The sequence below is a fragment of the Manduca sexta genome, unplaced genomic scaffold (genome assembly GCF_014839805.1).
Source record: "Manduca sexta isolate Smith_Timp_Sample1 unplaced genomic scaffold, JHU_Msex_v1.0 HiC_scaffold_57, whole genome shotgun sequence".
Classification (NCBI taxonomy): Eukaryota; Metazoa; Arthropoda; class Insecta; order Lepidoptera; family Sphingidae; genus Manduca; species Manduca sexta.
Window position 1 is genome coordinate 20,818 of NW_023595374.1, and position 22,832 is coordinate 43,649.

At 34.5% G+C, this 22,832-nt stretch overlaps 2 protein-coding genes and 1 long non-coding RNA gene across 5 annotated transcripts; 1 reads left to right on the forward strand and 2 right to left on the reverse strand.

Moving 5' to 3' along the window:
* Positions 1-6,175, reverse strand: LOC119188363 (F-box/WD repeat-containing protein 9-like). The gene is given in 8 exon segments (XM_037447084.1): positions 1-143; positions 1,468-1,652; positions 1,655-2,007; positions 2,083-2,351; positions 4,847-5,123; positions 5,125-5,156; positions 5,476-5,620; positions 5,987-6,175. Coding segments are annotated over 7 exon segments (1,338 nt in total). The 5' UTR covers positions 5,602-5,620; positions 5,987-6,175; the 3' UTR covers positions 1-47.
* Positions 6,176-7,811: 1,636 nt separating this feature from the next.
* LOC119193480 lies at positions 7,812-9,117 on the reverse strand. Of its 3 annotated transcripts, none has more exons than XR_005113965.1 (2): positions 8,951-9,117; positions 7,812-8,110 (listed from the first exon to the last, which is right to left on the reverse strand). It is a non-coding gene; the product is annotated as an uncharacterized LOC119193480 (long non-coding RNA). The 3 variants fall into 3 exon arrangements; XR_005113967.1 differs by having other exon boundaries at positions 8,894-9,117; XR_005113966.1 differs by lacking the exon at positions 8,951-9,117 and adding an exon at positions 8,244-8,536.
* Positions 9,118-13,320: 4,203 nt separating this feature from the next.
* Positions 13,321-17,924, forward strand: LOC119193473 (phosphatidylinositol N-acetylglucosaminyltransferase subunit Q-like). The gene is given in 8 exon segments (XM_037447075.1): positions 13,321-13,984; positions 14,061-14,186; positions 14,855-15,004; positions 15,278-15,401; positions 15,404-15,419; positions 16,005-16,197; positions 16,512-16,626; positions 17,329-17,924. Coding segments are annotated over 8 exon segments (1,455 nt in total). The 5' UTR covers positions 13,321-13,432; the 3' UTR covers positions 17,508-17,924.
* Positions 17,925-22,832: the final 4,908 nt, after the last annotated feature.

Sequence of the window (22,832 nt, forward strand, 5' to 3'; positions counted from 1 at the left end):
AATATATTAATATACTATTATGTAGTTACAAAGTTATGAGTTGTTTATCACGATGACAGATCTGAATATCTCTCGTTCGGAACCCAAAACTCCAGGGCCGAGTCACAAGTGCCGATAACCAGCACACCGTTCAAGTACCGCAACTGTAACGTAACAAAAAGTATTAATTACCTACTACGTATAACTTACTTCTTAATACTTATATACCTATGATGCGAATTATAGTTTAGATTCTGACATAAGATAATCGTGGCACAATTATTTTGATTCTGAACAGAACTGAACTGTTCTATTGTGTCCAACATCCTAGATATATCTAAACCTCATCGTCTACAATGTTTCGCTATTTTTAGCTGTTATAGGCGAATTTAGGTCAGTGCCGGAGATCATGGAGGCATCCGAAATAGTCGAATCCATCCCTGGGCAGTGCCACTTTACGGCTTACTTCAAGTTTAAACCGTAGCAAGATGATTTCTCACCATTACTTTTCTTGAAGTCGTCCTATATCTGCCGTGGCAAGTAATTGAGAGAACAGTAAGTCAGAAAAGGCGGTTCTGCTTTATTACATTGTTAACTAGATTATCTCATCGTTCCTACTGCTCTTAATCAAGCAAGAAAATGCATTTATAATTTACGTAGATATATGCAGCAAAGATAGGAAGAAAGTTCGTTTAATATATATTCCAATTGGGCGCCTTTGACTTACTGCCCATCGATTACCACGGCAGATCAATAAGGTAATGAATCCCCTGCATACGGGCGGGACTTCCCATGGCCGCCTATTTTATTATTATTAAAATATGTTAATGTATGAAAATAGTTTTACTAATAGGACGCTACAAATATTTGGATTCTAATAACCCATAAAGTACAGACCTTTATTTCAGAAACATCGATAAGTAAAAGGACAAAAGGTATGCAATTAAGTCTTAGCACACAAAAAAGGCTTAGAATAATATGAACACAATCTTTTCAAATCTCATAAAAGCATAATAAGGCTCATACATTGAAAATAAATGAATTGTTCGTGATATGAAAACACGAATTAACGTATCTCGAATCGAGTAACTTGTGGCTATTACTATAAATGGCGGAACCAGTGGGTAGATAGGTTAAGGCAGGACAAACAAAGAACAACAGTATTATATATACCTATTATGGGCGCGTGCATACTTCACAAAACAGATACTAATATAAATTAAATCTTTTTACGGTTTTCTGTTGGGCTCATCGACGGAACAGTTTATGTGGAAGGTCAACGAATGTGCATGTTACCGCGGCTACTACATACACTACTCATGCGTATTGACTAATGCGATGATTCATTTGAAATTATTTTGTGTATGAAGTATTGGGTGCGAATACCAGGTCGAGCAACACTTTGTATGCAGATTTTTCTTTATTCTTTTAGTAGGTTAAGGTCGCTGTGTATAATAGTGAGCAAGGTAGGTACCAACTAATATTTACCTGTGTCACATCAAATGTACTGCTTTTGACACTCGCATATTCTTGTGGGGGATAAGAGTTGTATAAGAATTTTATGTCTCCTCGGTCTGAACAGACAATCATGTTTCCCTTGCTTTGGTAGCAACCTGTTATCTTGCTAGACGGTTTTATTATAGGCGGCTCGGGCCACATCTCGTGAGTTTTAAATACGATTGAGTTTCTGGGTGAAAGAGATGCAAGCAGCCTTTAGAATCACCTATGTACAATGCAGCTGGGCTCCAACTTATACACACTGGGTAAGCTTTATCTGTGGGTATTCTGACATCACTGTGCAGCAGCTTCCCAGCAACTCGGTCCCAAATAGCAAGTGTTTTGTCTTCGCTGACAGATGCGATCAAGTTATTGTATGCGTGCAGTGCTAATACAGGTCCTTTGTGTGGTTTATAGGAGTAGGTCGGCCCTGATCCTGCACGTAAGTCAAATGATAATACTTTTTTAGAATACAAACCAGTCATAATTTCATTACCAATAGTCACTAAAGATAATGCTGACATTCCACACCTGCAAACGATATAAAAAAAATGAGATCAATAATATTATAAGTGGTTTTGTTTAAAAAGCACAGAAATACTTTACTTGAAGATCTGTATACATTCAAGTCCAGCAGCTAAGTCCCACGCTTTTACAGTATTGTCCCATGAAGCGGAATATATTTTGGTAGTTGAGTTAATATCATCTGGGGCCAAGTCCCACACCCAACCTGAGTGAGCGTCATGCCTTATGAGCTTAGGCTTGGTATCCGTAAATGTGGTGATATTATCACTCTGATCGTGTGGACCGACTTCCAGCACATTCCACAGTGCCATTCCGCGGTCTCTTCCACCCGATATACACATTTCACCATTCTAGAAGAAAGATCTTAATGATAATCTAGACAAGCATGGTATCGTACAATTACGAACCTAATAACACGCCTGAAACAGACGAGGCCCCTCATTTGAAATTGCAACGCGCAGTTAAGACGATGCAGTCAGGATCTGTGTAAAGTACACACAAACGGGTGCGCCGAAAACATGCAGAGGACGCGTAAAAAATAACTACAAGTATCACTTTATAGTACCGCATTATTATAACTAACTCAAATTTTATATTTCATTTTTCAGCATCAACCGCGTCAATGGCTCTCCTATGAGTTCGTTAATGCAAAGGTATGTTCTTGTTATAGGGACAGACCGAACGTCAATGTAGTATTAGGTTTTCCATGGTAGGACTGATTTTATGTTTCAGGGTGGTCAGGACAGAAAAATTTGGCGCGCTGTTTTATCAACCTATGAATTAAATCTCATATATTTTGTTGTCAAATACATTATGTCAACGATAAAGTTCCAGTCCTCTGAATGTCCAGAGCCATTTCCCCACTAAACCATCGGTGTCCTTCCGAGGATCTGGAGATCTGGACTACAGTATTTTACATTATAAATATATTACAGCTAGAAAAATTATGTGGATGGTTGATCAGTCATGCTAAAATCCAGTCAGTTTCTCAAGCCCAGCCTACAAACTAACCCAAACAAAGTCCTTGAACGGAGAAGCATTCCAATCTTGTGGAGTAGTAGTAAGTAGGCAGTCAGTAGTGATCACACCTTTGATTTCATAAAACAAGAGGCATACTGGGCATATATTATATTAACCATTGTTGAGCACTAGTAAGTTCCCAGTTTTGCACTGGGATGAAAAGACCCTACTCCGACAATTAGAGATGTCAAGTAACTCTATATCCATGTGCTCGAGGGCTATGATTGCTTATTTTTTATTATACTAACTTTTGTCTACGGCTCTGCCTGCATGAAAAAGTTTTTCTGGGAAAAATGCTTTTTACAGGCTACTGCCTGTAGCACTCAAGAGTAAGATCCTATTACTGATTTTTTTTTTCAAAATAGGTTTAGTGCATTCAAACAAACAAACTCTTTTAGCTTTATATATTAGTACTAGCTTTTGCTCGCGGCTCCGCCCGCGTTATAAAGTTATTCAGGCTAAAGTTTTCCGTTATAAAAATAGTAGTTTCCCGGGAGCCTATGTTCTTCCCAGGGTCTCAAACTGTCTCCATACCAAATTTCATCTTAATACGTTAGGTAGTTTTTGAGTTTAACACGTTAAGGCAGACAGATGCAGCGGGGACTTTGTTATATTATTTAGAACTTTTAAGTGAAACAATCCCGTCATACATCATTGTTGCATAACTTTAACCGTTTACGCAGCGCAGGCAACGGAAGCTCTCAAAACTCATAATTTTCCCCGTTTTTGCAACATGTTTCATTACTGCTCCGCTCCTATTGGTCATAGCATGATGATATATAGCCTATAGCACTCCAGGAACAAAGGGCTATCCAACACAAAAAGATTTTTTCAGTTCAAACCGGTAGTTCCTGAGATTAGCCATTACTGCTCCGCTCCTATTGGTCATAGCCTGATGATATATAGCTTATAGCGGTCCAGAAATAAAGGGCTATCCAACACAAAACGAATTTTTCAGTTGAAACCGGTAGTTCCTGAGATTAGCCATTACTGCTCCGCTCCTATTGGTCATAGCGTTATGATATATAACTTTGAGCACTCCACAAACAAAGGACTATTCAACACAAAAATATTTTTTCAGTTCGAATCGGTAGTTCCTGAGATTAGCCATTACTGCTTCGCTCCTATTGAATATAGCGTGATAATATATAGCCTATAGCTCTCCACGAACAAAGGGCTATCCAACGCAAAAAGAATTTTTCAGTTTGGACCGGTAGTTCCTGAGATTAGCCATTACTGCTCCGCTCCTATTGGTCATAGCGTGATGATATATAGCTTATAGCGGTCCACAAATAAAGGGCTATCCAACGCAAAAAGAATTTTTCAGTTTGGACCGGTAGTTCCTGAGATTAGCCATTACTGCCCCGCTCCTATTGGTCATAGCGTGATGATATATAGCTTATAGCGGTCCACAAATAAAGGGCTATCCAACGCAAAAAGAATTTTTCAGTTTGGACTGGTAGTTCCTGAGATTAGCCATTACTGCCCCGCTCCTATTGGGTATAGCGTGATGATATATAGCCTATAGCACTCCACGAACAAAGGGCTATCCAACGCAAAAAGAATTTTTCAGTTTGGACCGGTAGTTCCTGAGATTAGCCATTACTGCCCCACTCCTATTGGGTATAGCGTGATGATATATAGCCTATAGCACTCCACGAACAAAGGGCTATCCAACGCAAAAAGAATTTTTCAGTTTGGACCGGTAGTTCCTGAGATTAGCGCGTTCAAACAAACAAACAAACAAACTCTTCAGCTTTATATAATAGTATAGATAGTTTGATTTATGTGAATGTATATTATAGTTAGGTTGAATATAACTTACATTAACTAATAAAACAGTGTCCACTGAAGCAAAATGCACATCCTTTACAACAATATGCCTTGTTGTGGACTTGACATCAGACCATTTCATTCTTTCCACATCCATCTCTACACAAACTTCTTCCCAGTCTATTGGCTCTTCTTCCCATATTTCCAACTGAGGTAGTGTTGGAAAACATCCTTTAATTTTACTATGAACCCAATATTTCCAAAGGTGATTATCTGCTAATATGTTTTCAAATCTTTGACATACTTTACTGACAGTGTTTTTAAAAATGAGCATCTAGAAGAGAGCATATTTTTAATATTATCTGAAAAAAATAATTATTGTAACAATTACTACAATTAAGATTAGAGAGAAAAATAAACTGTACAAAGTTCAATTAGTTAAATAGAACAGTAAGCAATAGACAATACCAATGTGTTGACCTTTTACAAAAAATAGTTGTGTGTTTTCTCTGTGCCATAAACTGCACAAAGATGGATATTATTCATTAGTTATATTTTCAACAAATAACATAACATAACATTCATTTGGATTATCTGAAAGTTCTTTATACTTATCAGATTGTACATAAATAATTTATTATCCTTTGAAACACAATGAACAAAACTGAAATTCTAATTTACCTCAACAGGCATATCAAGAAGTGTAGGCTTTCCTGATTCATATTGTTCATTATTTTCATTTTTTCCAGTAATTTCATTTTCAATACCTAATAATTGATCCTTTATAGGTTGAAGTGTCTCACACATAGCTGCACTCTAAGTTTATCTAAAAATTAATAAAGATTTTGATAATTCAACAGTTTCTTTGAAAGGTCACAAACAATTGATATACTATATACAAATGTATATATTTTATTTAGAAGAAAATCAAATTGCCTAATTAAGAAGCAAAATAGAGAAAATATAAGTAAATTTACTACTAAATATGTCACATATATCATTGTCAGTTGCATTTAAAGTCGCATAATAAGATAAAGAGATGATTAAGCAATTATTATTGGAACCAATTAAAAACACTATGCTAACAGTGCTTAGCAAACCCAAAATATATAAACAAGTTTCACAACAAATATAAAAGTAAATTTATGAATTAAAAGAAGACTGAATTAGGGGTGGGACAAGAGTCCCTCACCAATTTTGTTTAGCTCCAGCCAAAGTAGGCACTCAGGACCTGGGCGACACAAACTAAGTAGCCTATACCTAAAGAAAGTATAAATCGGGCACCAATATTTAAACTTCTTTGTTTTAATTTTTTGAGTCATAACTCATTTTACGCCAATCATTGTTTGATTGGAGGTTTAAATGTTTTTGTTGAGCTTTCTGGCCTCTTGGTGCAATAAAAGAATTGTCTGATTGGATGATAGATTAAAAATAAAAATAAACTTTCGTTGTTGTATTCACTGCTGTGTATTTTCATAGAATTTATATTCTCACCAAACAAAAATTATTAAATCTAACTAAATATATTGTATTTTCATGTAGAAAAACTATGTTTATAAGAAAATACCGTTTGAGTGCAGTGTGTTCTTGATATTTTACAGGAACCATATATGGAGCCACTGTTTTATTTTATATAGAAACTATTATGTTTTAAAGTTACAACAAAACAGAAAAATATACAAGTCACAACTGTCACCACAGACAAACTAAAACTGTCACTTCATTTGGCATATTTTTCTTTTATTCGTTCAACAAGGAACCGACTAAACTTAGAGACCATGCTGCCAACATTTGACATCAATATGGACTGTTTGGCAATCACTTTTCCTAACAGTAATTTTTGGTGTTCGATGAATGTATGCAACATTAGGTCTCTTGTCTCTCAGTGGTTATAAAGATTGTTACCTATATATTTTAAAATGCCCCGCACTCCATCTGCGATAATAGGGACCGGCCTATGCTTGATTTTGTACATTATTCTATATTTAATGGTTAATAATACGAAAAAGAAGCACTTCTGTGAAAACTGCATAAATATTGGTTAAAAAATGAGCGAGTAATTTATATTTAAAAATTGTAATGTGCAGAAGTGGCCGCGATGTGGGGATATCGCTTCATCTCTTTTTTTCGGACGCGTCGTAATTCCCGATGACGTCACATGTGGATATTTCGTCTCTTTTCTATTTACCCCTTCCACCGAAATTCTAAGTCTTATAACTTGTTGATTTTTTACCGGATTTTAATAATTCCTTCTGTGTTATAATTTATATTATGTAAATATTCGATAATAGTAAAGAACCAAAATGAGTCCGGTAGCCTATTAGCTAAATAAATGCGAAAAAACTGTCTTTTGGCCGACCGATCGACCGATCCGCGGACGAATAATTCGGCCTTATGGTCTGTCAGTCTTCTGAGTGTTGACCTGAGTCACTGTTTCTATTTATAAACTTTTAACTTGGACTTGAATTCGATAAAGTAAATTTAGAAAAGCGCGGGAAACCTTTGAATTTGGCGGGTGTCTTTTTTCATCTTAAATTGAAAATAATTATTTTTATTCAGAAATTTAGTCAGTTAAGTTGTAAATTGTATATATTTTTTCATTATTTATTAAATTGTAGTGTAGTGTATATAGAAAACAACTATTGGTAAGTGTATATTTTATTAATATTTAGTTGGGGGTTGGGATGGACGAGCCCCAGATCCTGGGGTGATGTTCCCCAACCATCACATTTTGTAACAATAGAAACTGCTTCAAGCATAGACACAGATTGTTCAATTTCCAATACAAATAAAAGAAAGCGCATACGATTAAATAAGGTGTGCAAAACATGTAATAAAAAACGCAAAAATGCAATGGCTGTAGATTCAGGTAGAAGTGGATGTCGTTGTGAAGACAGTGACGAAAAATCACTGAAAATCCATCACCTCTTATAGCACCGCATACACAAGTTCTTCCATCTCAGGCCTCCCAGTTACCTCCCAATATATCTGATAGTATTAGAAAAGAATATACTGCATTGGATGCTTCACCATTTATTATTCATGTTGCTAGGTCTAGTACAGGAGAGGTAACACAGGATCTTAATTTGCATCCAATATGCTTTGGCAGATTTTTGTATAAAACCAGGTGCCAAACATAGTACAAGGCAGTTTGAAGCGTATCGGTCGCAACAAAATTTCAATGGCATTCACAAGTCACTCAGCTGCAAATTCTTTCTTAAAACATCATGCCTTATTGGAAAAGGTTATGAAGCTTTTATTCCATCTTTTAATGTTACCAGGATGGGGCTCGTAAGAGGTGTACCGGTGGACATGTCTGTAGAAGAAATAAAAGAAAATATTAGGGTTCCATTAGGTTGTGGTGACATAATAAAAGTAAGACGCTTAAATTTTAAAACAATAGTGGATGGCTCTGCTACTTGGAAACCATCCCAGACTATAGTGCTTACTTTTGATGGTCAGGTCCTTCCCACAAGAGTATTTATGTGTTTTAATTCCCTCAAAGTAGAACTATACATTTATCCGTCAATTCAATGCTACAATTGTTGCCGGTATGGACACACTAAAGATACATGCAGATCTAAACCAAGGTGCTATAAATGTGGGCAAGGGCATACTGGTACATCTTGTGATTGCGACCAAGATAATAGTTATTGTTGTCTTTGTGGCGGCCCCATATTGCAATTAGCAAGGTTTGTCCAGAAGCCAGTAGGCAGACAAATATAAAAAGTATATGGCCCAAAATTGCGTTTCATACTCAGAAGCATCAAAGATACATCCTCCGTGACAAAATCATATGCTGACACATTAAAGTTTACACCCCATCTTCTTTTGCAGCCAACAGCCAAGATATCAAAACTCCAGCCACTCAACCATTGCACAGTAACTCTTATAAAAACTGTTTTTCTGAAGCCCCGTTCTCCGCCTAAATCGATACAAGGTTATGATCGTGCAGCCCACCAAGCTCTTGTGGGTGATTTCAACTCTCACACTTATGCTGATGGGTGTGCACTTCCTAAAACTGGTACCCTGCCAGAACCACAATCGGTGGCTGATATTATTATAGCTTTAGTTTCATCACTGTCACAAACAATTTTACCGTCCAACGTTGCCCCTTTATTGAAAATAATAACTGACATATTTAACAATGGCTCACTTAGGCAAAGTACTACAATGGAACTGCAGAAGCGTAGTGAAGAACAAATCTGATTTAATTTATCTTATTAACAAATTTAACCCTTGTGTTATAGCTCTATGTGAGACGTGGTTAAAACCGGAATTTTGTTTTAAAATTCCTGGTTATTCCTGTCTCAGGCAGTGTTGCCAGGGCCCTTGAGTCGTAAGTTACGTTTCGTTTCCTGAAAAGTTACATTTTTGCTGCAAAAGTTACATTATTGTTTTTAATATACACGTTTTTGAGCAAGCATTTTTGTAGCTGCGAAACCGCGGGGACTCGCGAAGTAGGAAATGTGCGCGCGCACACTCAAAATCAAGTTTTAATATATGCAAGATACGTTTCATATTGTCATGGCGAGTTTCATATTGTCTGAGTGTGATATGGAGTGAAATACTTTTTAGACCCGCCAGTTTTAGGCGTGTTCAATTTGGATGCGTTGAATAGAAATGCGTTCATAAACTGTTTACAATAAAAATGTTGTATTACAAATCTCGTTGTTCTCAAAAGTTACGAAAATTGCCTTAAATATAAAAATTACTTACATGTTACGCGAGGGGGTCAAAAGTAACGAAAAATGTAAGAAATGTAACCTTCTGGCAACACTGGTCTCAGGGAAGATAGAGCCGATGGGTATGGCGGTGTTGCCATACTCATCAAAAAGTCCCTTAATTTTTCCCAGTTTGACTTACCATCTCACCATAATGATTTTTCCATAATAGCATCCATTGTTAATAATATTTGTTTTGTATCTATTTATATCCCGCGTCCGTGTCCTTCTATATTTAGAGAAATAAACAACATTATTTCTATTTTACCTAAACCATTTTAATGTTAGGAGATTTTAATTCTCATCATGAGTCATGGGGTTGTTCTACAACTAAAACTTGTGGAAGAGACCTTGTTGATATTATCGATTCTCATAATCTTTGTATTATAAACTCAGGTTCTCCTACCCGCCGTACCAACCCTGATGAAGGTCAAAGTGCCGTAGATTTAGCCATTAGTTCACCGAGCCTAGCTTCTTCTCTTACTTGGGAAACTCTCTCTTATTCTTATGGGAGCGATCACCTACCAATTCTGATTAGCTTTCCTCATAGCAAAAGCCTTCTGTTTCGCGGTCACCACGTTTAAAATATATATTAAAAGATGTAGATTGGAATGAATATAAAAACGACTTGATAAAAAAATTTCAAATCTTCCTGACATAGAAAATAATAACGAAACAGTGTGTTCTGTGGCTCTCGCTAAAGTAATGACGGAGGTTGCGGATGAGATATTTCCCATTAAAAGCACCAAGAACAGTAGAATTCCTTCTCCACCATGGTGGGACCGAGAGTGTACAGAAGCTGCAAAGAAAAGGAAAGAAGTCGAAAGGGCTTACTGTCAAAACATGACTTCCGATAATTTTGATTACTACATACTGATTTCTAAACAGACGAAAAATTTATTTCAAAAGAAAAATCTGAAGGTTGGAAATCATTTTGTCATTCTATTTCCCCAGATACTCGTCCATCTATGGTTTGGCGAAATATTCGAAGATTTCGATCAGCTTTTAGTGATAATTCCGTCTGTTCACTCTCGCCTTCCCTAACAGAAGATATTTTAGATCATTTGGCTCCTCCTACTGTTCCACAACAACTTTGTCCATCCGCAGTCCTGAAAATAGATGATGACTTAAACTCCCCATTTTCACTATCAGAGCTCAAAGGTGTTTTAACTAGCGTCAAAGATTCTTCCCCAGGTGAAGATGGTATTCCCTACTCTTTTTTTTGTAATCTTAGTGAAACAGCATTACTTTATTTTTTAAACATTGTTAATTCTATTATGATAACTGGTAACATACCTGCCTCATGGCGATCACAAATTGTATTACCTATTCTGAAACCTGGTAAAATTGCGTGCCAGGCCTCATCTTTATCATCCAATAGTTTTATCCTCCGTACTGTTAAAACTCGCTGAACATATGGTTAAAACCGATTGGAATGGTATATCGAGGGTAACCGCCTTCTGTCAGATAGCCAATATGGATTCCGAAAAGGCAAAAGCACGATAGATAGTATTAGTATTTTTGTGTCCGATATCCGCCTAGCTTTTTCTGAGAGCAAATCAGTGGTTGCCACATTTTTAGATATTAATTCAGCATACGACAATGTCGTTCCCTCCATTCTAAGCAAAAAAATGCATGATCTTAACATCCCCGGTATGCTGTCTAAATTTTATTACAAATTTAATAAGAGAACGATGTATTCATATTTGTCCAGATGATGCTACCAAATTATCTAGAACCGTATGTAGGGGTCTACCCCAGGGGTCAGTGCTAAGTCCCTTACTATACAATATTTACACATATGACCTGGAATCAGCTTTAAAAAGTTCCGTAAAAAATCCTACAATATGCAGATGACCTCCTTCTTTATACATCAGAAAAAAATACTTCCTAGTTCTTGTTCCTCTATGTCATCAGTTATGAGATATTTAGAGTCCTGGATGACTCTAAATGGATTAGATCTTTCAACCTCTAAAAGCTGTTTAGTTTTGTTTACCAGAAAACGCCAATGTCCTTTAATAGAAGTAAAATATAAACATGTTATGATTCCGGTAAAGACCGAAGTGAAATTTCTTGGTGTTTTATTAGACTCAAAACTTACAGGTTCTCAACATAGTGATTACTTAGTTACTAAATGTGAACGGAACTTGAATATTTTACGTTGTCTTACAGGTGTTTGGTGGGGGGCGCATCCGTTTTCTTTACGACTTATATATAATGCATTAATTAGAAGTCTTTTAGACTATGGTACATTTATCTTGGAACCGGCTAATTCAGCAGCGTTCAAAAAACTTGATTTAATTCAGAACAAGGCTCTTAGAATAATTGCTGGTGCGATGAAATCCAGTCCAATTAACGCCCTAGAAGTTGAGTGTGTAGAACCTCCTCTTAAATTGCGAAGACAGTACTTGTCAGACAGATTTTTGTTTAAAGCCTTGCAATTTTCTAATCATGCTCTTTTTTCCAATTCTTCAATCTCTTTCTCAATATATTGCAACGTCTTCATCGTGGAAAGAAAAATCACTTCCTTGTTTAGTTATAAGTTTTCGTAAATTTATAAGTTTTCAAGCGCCCACTTATAGATCAGTTTCTCTCCCAATTTTTATGGTTGGGTTTAAATCACTTTTGCTTTCGCCGGTGATATGTTATTCCTTGGGCGTTGATAGAGACCACCCTAACACTAATACTCAGTTTAATGAATTAGTAAGCATTAAATGGCCTGATTCTCACCACATATTCACTGACGCATCAAAACACTCTTTGTCAGATTATACGGGCGTGGGCGTTTACCATACTCAGTATAACATTATACAAAAATAAAGCTTCCTCCAGAAACTTCAGTCTTTACAGGGGAATGTTAAGGAATATATAAAAAGCGTTAGAATTTATTCTTATTGCTAGACTTAGTAAAACTGTTATTTTTCAGATTCATATAGTGCCCTTCAGGCCGTTGAAAAATTTCCTTTCAAATCAAAATCCCACTCAATTGTGATAATGAATATAAGAGAAAAGCTCATAGAATGCCTTTCCAAAAACGTAATTGTAGTTTTATGTTGGGTCCCTGGTCATGCTAATATAAAAGGAAATGTAAAAGCCGACCGTTTGGCTAATGAGGCGATAACAAGTGGTGATGTATATCCGTACATAAATTATTGCAACGATCTGGCTGCACTTCCGAGTACTTTTCTCAGGGAATCCTGGGAAAAATGCTGGGAAGAAAGCAGTCAGATAAAAGGCAAATTGTATTCGAAAGTCCAATTGGGTATACCGGAGAAGCCATGGTTTTGCAAATTAAATCTTGGTAAGCGATCTACTAGTATATTAATGAGAATGCGCTTGGGTCATGTGTGTTCGCCAGCTCACCTTGCTAGACTTGGTATTATTGGTAGTAGAACTTGTGAATGCGGTGAAGAGGAGGGTGACCACAATCATATCTTCTTCGCTTGTCCGCTTTTTGATAATGCTCATTTTATAAGTCAACTCATTTCCTTTGGTGTTTCTTTTCCTTGTTGTATTTCTTCCCTCCTCTTATTTAATGTAAATATTTATAAAGCTATTTCCTCATTTATTGTACATAATAACATAAAAATATAGTTTGTATATACTTATTAATATATTGTATTGACGAATATTATTATTATTAATATATTATATCTTGACAACTTTCCTGACTTAATCCTAATTCCGAAACCAATTTCCTTCCTGTAATATGTTTCGCTAGCTTTATTGACATTGGCGTAGCACAGCAACACAGTGCTTGTAGCCATAAAAAAAAAAAAAAAAAACGGTTACGGTATTGTCATTTGTCTTCTGTCGAGTAAATCTGAGTACGGATTGTGCTGATAAAAATAAATTTAATAAAAATACTATGTTTTAGTGGATAGATATATATACAAAGGATGAACTAACACAATATGGCACTAATATCTAACTCTATAAAAATATTATTTCCTAGTGTGCCAAAAGAATGTCAAGAATTTTACTTCAAAGGTGTTGTAAACAATTCGGAGCATGCAATTACTGTTTTTATCACCAAGTACTCAACAAGCACGAACTTACTATTCGATCTGAATGAAAAAACAAAAAATAGCATTTGTGGTTACTGTAGTAGTAATGTGTCTAACAAACTAAAGCATATGTCCAACTTACTCGTATTAGACCAGTGTTATCCTCATCGAATAAACAAATTAGTGATAAATGGAAAACGTATAAATACAAATAACTTGGTCTTTATGTTATATGATTATGATGTTATGAAAAAATCGCAAATCAAACTTGATGATAGTGACTTCTTAGATCTACAAATTTTAATACAAAACGAAAATGGGCGTACTAATGAAACCAGCCCTTACACATCAAATTTAACTACACCGTATTGGTTAACTTCATCAATGTTTCTACAGCATATATTAAATTATTTAAATTTAGCAAGATGGCTTGTGATTACTATTAGAAGGGATAAAAAAGTAAGTGTTTTACAGTAATATTGAAACAGTAAAAAAATACTAAGAAAACTATAACTGACAAAATATATTTTTTTAGGTCTCAATTAAGCAGGGCAATCTTATTTTAGCAATTATAATGGATATAATACTTGGATATGTTGCTCTACAGTTATTGTCTCAAGATAAAAGAGACATAAACTCTGCACTTATGGGAGTATTAGAGGTAATTGGATGTCTTTCAAGAATTTCTTTCCACTGTAGAAGAAAATAAATTCAAATAATGCATTGTGATTTTGTGAAACCAATGTGTTTTTTATAGCAAAAACAAGGTAAATTTGATCCATCACAGTTTTTTTAAAACTTGTTTTTAGGATTGCATTGGTAAAAGTTATATCCATTCTTCTGTGGATAAAATCTTTATGATCTTCAATCTTTTCCATTCATTTACAGTATAACATAACTTTAGGTGTGGTTATGGTGGGGAAGGGAGGGTGTTTCAATAATGTGACATTTTTCTCTGATAATATAAAATAAATCCATCAAAATTTTACTGAAATAACTTTTTTCTAAATATTTTTTTGGTATAAATGATAAATTCCCACTTAACAGTGATAGAAATAGTTTGTGATTCTAATTAGACGTTCACTAAACTAGGCTATGTGATACCATAGAGTTGTCATGGATAATGGGAACAAATTTGAACTTTGCCATGCATAACACCTATCCATGGACCAAATTATTTCAGATCCAATAACAATTTATGTTATAATTGATATGTAGTTCGCTCTTATTACATCAGTGGTAATATTTAATATTAATAAAGTTACATTATAATAAAAAAAACTGAATTTTTAAATAAAGGCACTCTAAATGCGTCATTTTTTTTTTCAGAAACTTATAAATTCTCTTTACTCTTTATTGAGATGGCTCATGGGTGCTCCTGTTGGATTGAAACTAAACAATGCATTTAACAATATGTTAGGGAGATATTTTTCCTATCATGTTCAACTATGGTGGTTGTTCCTAGGTAAATATTTACCTGTTATGTATTGTATATAGTTTGTTGTGTAGAGGCAATTTAGTTTGTGTCACCCGTTATGTCCAGTGCCAGGTGCTTAATTTGCTAAAAAAAAAAAAAACAGATTACAACTATGCTGCCCCTTAGACTGCTGACGCTCTTATGCGGCGACTTATAACAAATCCAACTCTGGTTAAAAATTACACTAGCAACTGGGTATATGAACTACCAAATGGAAAGGTCGAGCAAAATGCATGACACAAAAAGTAAAAATTCCATCAATATTTACGTTTCAGATGTTTCGGCGAAAACTGGATACAATAATACATGTTTATCGGTACATGGGCTATTTAGGTATTACTTTTCAAACGGCAGTTATATCAGATTTGATATGTATTGCAACATTTCATTCTTATTGTATCTAATATATGCAGCCAGGTAAGCAACACCTAGCAAAGATTCATTTGCCACAACGCCACTACAAAAACCTAGCAAGTATCATTTGTTGGATATAAACTAGATTAATTTTACATGTTTTGATACCTGTTCTTTTTGGTTTCGCGGACAAAGAGTCTCGCTACCGCCCCAGGCTTCGTAGGGATATGTTGGGTGGACCACCGCCAACCTGAGTTCCTACCGCTATGTACTATATACACCCTACGCACGGCATATCAACTAAAACTCCGCGGCTGCCATCTTCGGCGGATTAACAAGTATCTGAATTCTAAGCTGTTGTTTGCAACAGCCACAACGCGGTGCTGCCTGATTCGGCTCGTTTGCTGTGGGGGGTGATGGGATCAAAAGACGTCATACACCGACGGATGTCAACAGCAGCATGAGGCTTACCTTCCATACTGCCGTACATCCCGGATATTACAATATATAAAACTAATACAAATGTAATCTAACGATGGAAATGCATTGCATTCATAATACTTATTAGTAAAAAGTAAAAAGATTTCCATAGACAGGTACCTACCTAAAAAAAACTACGATATAATTATTCGGTTCATTTTGTTTCAGACTATTTAACATGCAAATAAGTGGTTTGATTGCATTAATGAGATTATTCGTTGGACGGAAATACAATCCTTTGAGAGGTGGCATTGATTCGTGTGAATATACTAATCAAGAACTGTTTGTAGGAACAGTTGCATTTACCATTTTGTTATTGTTGTTGCCTACAACAGCACTCTACTATATTGTGTTTACTATGGTAAGATTATATATCAATAGTTTTTATTAGGGTTTATGTATAATTTTAGGTAAATAGAACGCTTGTCAAAGTTATTGCATTGCCTATCCTTGTATCAAAGCTCTCATTCTTAGAAATAACCAGGTATCAATTTGGTGTTAATATTTAATTTCTTTCAGTATTCTACTTAGATTTGTCATTCGTCGTCATTCAAATGATGAACAAAATCTATAACGTGCTTCTAAAATAAGCAACCATGTTCTAATAGAATGGAAGTTCTGTTCACTTGTTTTATGAGTTAAAATTTGAAACGAATTATCTTTTATTTATTTCAGTTTAGAGTGCTTTCACTCATGGTGCAGCATGTATTGGCCAAGTTGATATATGTGGTCCAAACGTTACCTATTTACGTGACGTCACTCTGGGTAATGCAGAGTCCTAAAATAGCGGGTTAGTATAATTTAATTAAGTACTTCGGCTTACCATATTATATTATTATTCATGTTTTTGTCCAGTTGTAACTTTGTTAACTTGACAGTTCCAATATGTTTTTAATACGTTAACTGCGGCCCAGACATTTTGAATTTATGCGTGTGAGGTGCGTCACAACTCGCTAGGTGTGTTTTAAAAAAAAATCGACGACTGCGATACTCAGTCAACTGTCAACAGATGCCTCATTTTTTGTGTAGCCGAAACGCACTCACGCATTATCTGGACTGCATTTTAGCGCCCATTTTCACACGCTAGGCGTGTGGTTCCACCATTCGGATGCGCCACGTGCTCACGTGGGGTGGAATGTACTAATGAATTGTGCATTTAGTCCCGCAGTTAACGTGTTAATAACTGCCCCCTGTCACACCGATCGTGTTTACCATTACTATCCATGAAAAGATTGACGAATACTATATATTCAATAAAGTAGTAGTCAGTGAGTAAAATAATAATTCAGTTCTGAGCATTTGAAACATTATTGCTTATCGCGAATTCTATAAGGCTCTGACTTCGATGACTATCAAGATGAGAATTTACCAGCTAATCATTACCGTTGGTATCTTTATTGAATAAAATGAAATCTTTGTTAGAAACATTATACTACAATTAATATTACTATTAAAATCAACGTGAATATTTACTTTGTATTTTCATTTTCAGGAAATATTCTAATAGAAATATTACACAAAGAAGAAGCTTCTCTGATATTAAAAATAAAATTATTTAGTATATCTTTGGGCTCGCTGATCACGAGTTACAAGCCTCCAGTAGAAGTGCCAACACGAGTCGAATGGGCAAACTTAATATCAAATGTTCTCGTCGGTAAACAAATAATATAAAAATAAACAAGAAAACACAGAATATTGTTTGACATGTTTTTAATATTGTTCAATATTAATATTGCGCTGAATTAAAAATTGTTTGGTCGCCACACGCGTGATTGTATAAATGCTATTTATTTATAAAAATATTTGCAGCAAACAAGGTAAATACGATTTACAGATACGTAAATAAATAGAAACGGTTCTTGAACTAATATTATATTATGAGCAGCCATACAAAATTCTTGTTGTACGTAGTTATCTAATAAGTAATTATTCTATAGCACTCTTCTGAGTGGGTTAATCGGAGCCCGAGACAAAAACCTACCTTCACAAAACATTATGTTGATTACTTTATGTGAATTAGAATTGACTAAAGACCAATTTCAATAAAGGATCCCAATCGATGATCTCTGATTCATACAAAGAATGAACCAATCATAAGTAATTTATAAACTTGTCAACTAATTTTATTCTGATTGGTCCATTTTTTCGATCGATCCAAAGGCAACGATTGGGATCGATTATTGAAATCGAGTGTTAACAAATAATTGTAGTGATGTCTACTCATATATAATTTGAAAATATTTTATTAGAATGATAATGTTGAGCATTAGATGACCAAATACACTAACCATAAAATTTTTGTTACATATTTAGCACAAGGCGGGGCTTTTAGGTATATTTTCAACATGACGTTTAAATCACAGAATTTTGACGCTCTACATTAAAATAAAATTGTACATCTAGCAGGAATTTACGATTTATCGTATTGGCGATGTGCGAAGCGTATGTGTGGGTATAGTAAAGCGAACGTACGCCAGGTTAGAAAATTAAATATTATTTGTGTCTATTTACAACAGTGGATTGTTTATCGAAACTACTTCGAAAATGTCTACAAGCTGCAATCTGTTTCGTATTTTGAAATGGGTTATAATTTTTGTTGTGTTTTGAACTGAAAAATTAACGAAACAATAACAGTCGGTGTATTGATTTTTTACAGCGACATATAAAAAAAGGAAGCGATATAACTTTAATTACCGCAATTATACATAGATATTGTTTATGCCAAATTTTATATGATATGAATTATTATCTTTATCATTTCATTGTAGACCGATCGGTGATTGCTACGGTCTCTAGAACCTCACGATAAAATTTGCAATATCTCGATAGTTGCCTGACTATATACTTCAAACAAACAAATTCTTACTGCCAAATCTCATATATTTTAAGTTAAACGTTACCATGGTTACGTGATTTACTATACTATGAGAGATACACGCGCGCCATGTTCAAATTTAGTTCCATATACGCTCACGGGGCGCTGTTCAATTTGCTATACAAAAATATTTAAATGTAAACCATTACGTTGACGACGCGATAACGCGTAAATTCTTACCAGGAGTACAGAAGTGTGACGACGCGATAACGCGTAAATTCTTACCAGGAGTACAGAAGTGTGCACCGCATTAACTTAATCTGCAATTAAATTAACATCGAAAAAAAAGCACACAATACCTTACATCTATGGAATCATACTGAACATAGCGCAACAATTATAAATATCATCTTGTCGATTGCTAATATATTTTTAGGTATCTCTTTAAATTGATATTTTTTTTCTGTTTTGCAATAATGTTTTATGATGGTAGAACTTTACAAAATATCCGCCTTTATGCTTATAGATCAAATTTTAATGTACTGAATTAGGATTCCAGCGTGATACATTAACATCCAACTTATAATGTGAGCATACACACAAATATCAACACAGAATATCAATATTTATTGCGTTGTGAACAAACATTTGAAACTATTGACTTATTTAAGGATAAGATTACATTCATACATTGAACAAGATTTTGATAAACTCGTAACATATTAAGGCAAGACTAGACGATATCTTCTAATTTTTTTTATAAATCTTACGAGTCGGTTACACAGTGCGAGCTGCTGAGCTTACAGTATGCAGTTTCTTCCTTCATTCAATATCTCGACATGCCTTTGCCGTTAACGGAGCAGACGGTCATTGCCACATACCTATCTATGAATAGAAAAACCCCGACTTACAGATCCAGTAAAAAATTGAGTACCGTGCGAGATGACGCTTTATGATAGAGGAAGGAAGGAGTTAATTCAAATACGCAGTGGAGATTAAATCGATAGTGATAGTAAATCGCATATACAATGCAAATACCTCCATTACAGTAACTTATAGGGTAATCGCACAGAGTAACTCGCACGATGTAACATAACCATAACAAACTGCGACAATTTTAAATGGTTACAGTAATTGTGACAAAAAATTGTGGTAAATGTATTTAAAACAATCCTAAAACAAATTCCTTCCTTACACGCATTTTAATGTTACCATATATGATTATTTTACTACACATATTAAAACAGATCTAGGAAAACACCCGCAGAATTTCGATAAAGTTAATGCACAAAAATAGTTAAGGCATGCCAGTGTTATAAAGACACATGCAATGATTATTGCGTACATAAACTGTTAGTCAATTATTATCAGTCATAAGTAATTCATTCGGCAAATATTGTACATATCTATTTATCTGACATCACTACCCACTTATAGTTCTAACACTATTTACTAAAATCTTTATGTGGAATTTACACGTAATATGAACGAGCCCAATTGATAACTTAAAGATAAAATTAAATTAATCTATACTTGTCTTAAAAATGATTCAGTACCCAGAGAAGCCTATCGCTGCGCAACGAGGCGACAAGTAACAAATCACAATTCAGACCTACGGTACCTAGTTCTACCTAGAATGCATAGGTAAAATATATACCACTTATAGCAAATAATTTTGATAAAATTTAAGAATGTTAACAATTTTAAACATACTTCTATCTACTATTTACATAAAATATGTTTCCAAAATATTTTTGCCCACTCGTAGAAACTACATTTCATGTGTGGCCAAATATAGAGGTCTGTACACATTAGTTCGTAAACTTTATCGACATCAAAAATGTTTTCATTTTATTAATATATTTGCATCTCAAACATAAATCTTCAATTACTCGACACTCAGATCAAGCTATTCAAGAAACCAAAAACGCGATAAAGCAATTCGCGACAAGACGTGCTGCTAATTGTTGCCAGTTTTGCGGTGGGTAGGCCAAAACAGTACCTTTACATATATATTTATCCTCCTTCCTTAACTATTTCATTATCATCACAGACATTAGTAGATTAGGAAAATGTGATAATCATCACAGTATCTGAATTTTACAATCAGTAATAATACATTGAAGACTTGAAAGCGATGTATATTCGTCTGATATATAGTATCACACTATAACACAAGCCAACGTTGCGACGACTTGTTGCAGTCAAAATGTGGGATGATTAGATGATGTTCGGGCATTTTCTTAATTCTTGAGTACACACCTGTAATCCTTATTGACATCCGATGTCGAATTTGGTGAATGCTCTTTAGGTCTAACTGTACCACGACACGATGCTAATTTTGATTCCAAAGCCTACAATGAGAAATAACAATAAATGAATGAAGTTAATATTAGTAAATGATGTTTAATGTGCTATTATATACAAGATACCCAGCACCGCATATATACAATATACATATCTATTCCGATGAATACGGAAAGCGCACTGAAGCCGCATACCACCGTATACAACAATATTAACTTTATATACAAACATAATATATAAAGCTATGCTAAACACCATAGAAAACTAGAGAAACACTTTTGTCTATCAAGAGAATACATAATTTAGAGTAAGTATGTACAATAGTTCCATAATTTTATATCGTCGTCATTTCACATCGTCCATAACCCAATCTTACACATTACTAATTAATTTATTTACACTCAATTAAAGCAAGTAACTAAGTATAGAATAATTGCATGTTTGTTATACATCACTAGTATATATGGCGATCGTTACATTTGTAATAATTTCCTAATGTATTTATAAATATAATATGCATTTGTGACTACGTGAAACTACATCAATGTAAAGCTATAATTATTATAGTCAAAAAATATAAAGCTATAGTCTTTTACATCATTGTGATAATTAGAAAAAAAATCTACAATCATTTGTTAATTTGCTTCGCTTTTCCTTGTTCATGTCCTTTTCTGATAGAAGCGAAACTCAAAAGATTTTCGAGCCCCTCCGCGACCGAACAGCAAAAGATCTTCGCAGCTTTCCATTTTCTCCTTGCACAGAGCGCACAAACGGTTGTTCGGACGCTCTATGTGCCAAATTTGTTTTGTTTAACATACTATCGCTTACAACGTCGGAGCCTGAATACTGTCTCGAATAAACTCTCGGACGTCTGTACTCAATAGTATTACTTTTAGTTAGTTCACTATCGTCTCTGTTGTGTACGATTGCGGGACTTCACTCGGAGGTGTCGCAGGGTGAGTATCGAGCGTGGGTGGCGTTTGGCAGGCGCATTTAATTTTACCACACTCGCGGCAAAGAAACCTTTCAAGCTGGAAGCAATAAATATCATGCACACTACCACAGCACAATACCATGCAAATACTACACTACCACGCTAAATATAACTCCTAACTAATTTTATCTAACGAATTTACATAATGTTGTTTATATTCTGATATGGAACAAGGAAGACATATAAAAAGGGTAAAAAATGGAAACAATATATATAAACGGATGTAATTAAACCAAAACGTTTTCAACACTAAAAATATAACAACTTAAACTGCGTCATTTATATACAGGTTGACGCCAACAATACATTAATTTCACATATGGTCAGGGCTAGTGATAAGTAAAAATAATAACTTGGTTTGAAAATTGATTAAAATATGAATAAACAAGAAAATACAAAAAATAACCAATATCAACAAAATACATAACCAAAAAACATATATTTTATATTAATTCAATGTAACAAAAAATAACTAAAATATTATTTATTTATTATATTTGTAAATACTTAGTAAATATAAAAAAGAGAACTGTGATTTCCGTCCCTAAAATATTACGATTAACTGGTCACTAGTCCTACCTCTGTGTGAAATTATGTCGTATTGTCGATACCACCTTTATAAATATAATATTTAATAATAAGTTGATACACTTGTCTAAAATAAAGTTGTGGTTGTAATCATTTATGAATTGTTTTATTGTATTATCTACATAAATAATAACCAGAAAGGAACTTTTAATTGTTACCTACACAAAAATATAAAACAGGAAAAAGGAAGTGGACCATGGGACCATTTAACATAAATAATTACAAGGCATAGAAAATAAATAATCCAACAAATAATTGTAATACTATCATATATTGAACATAAATATATAAA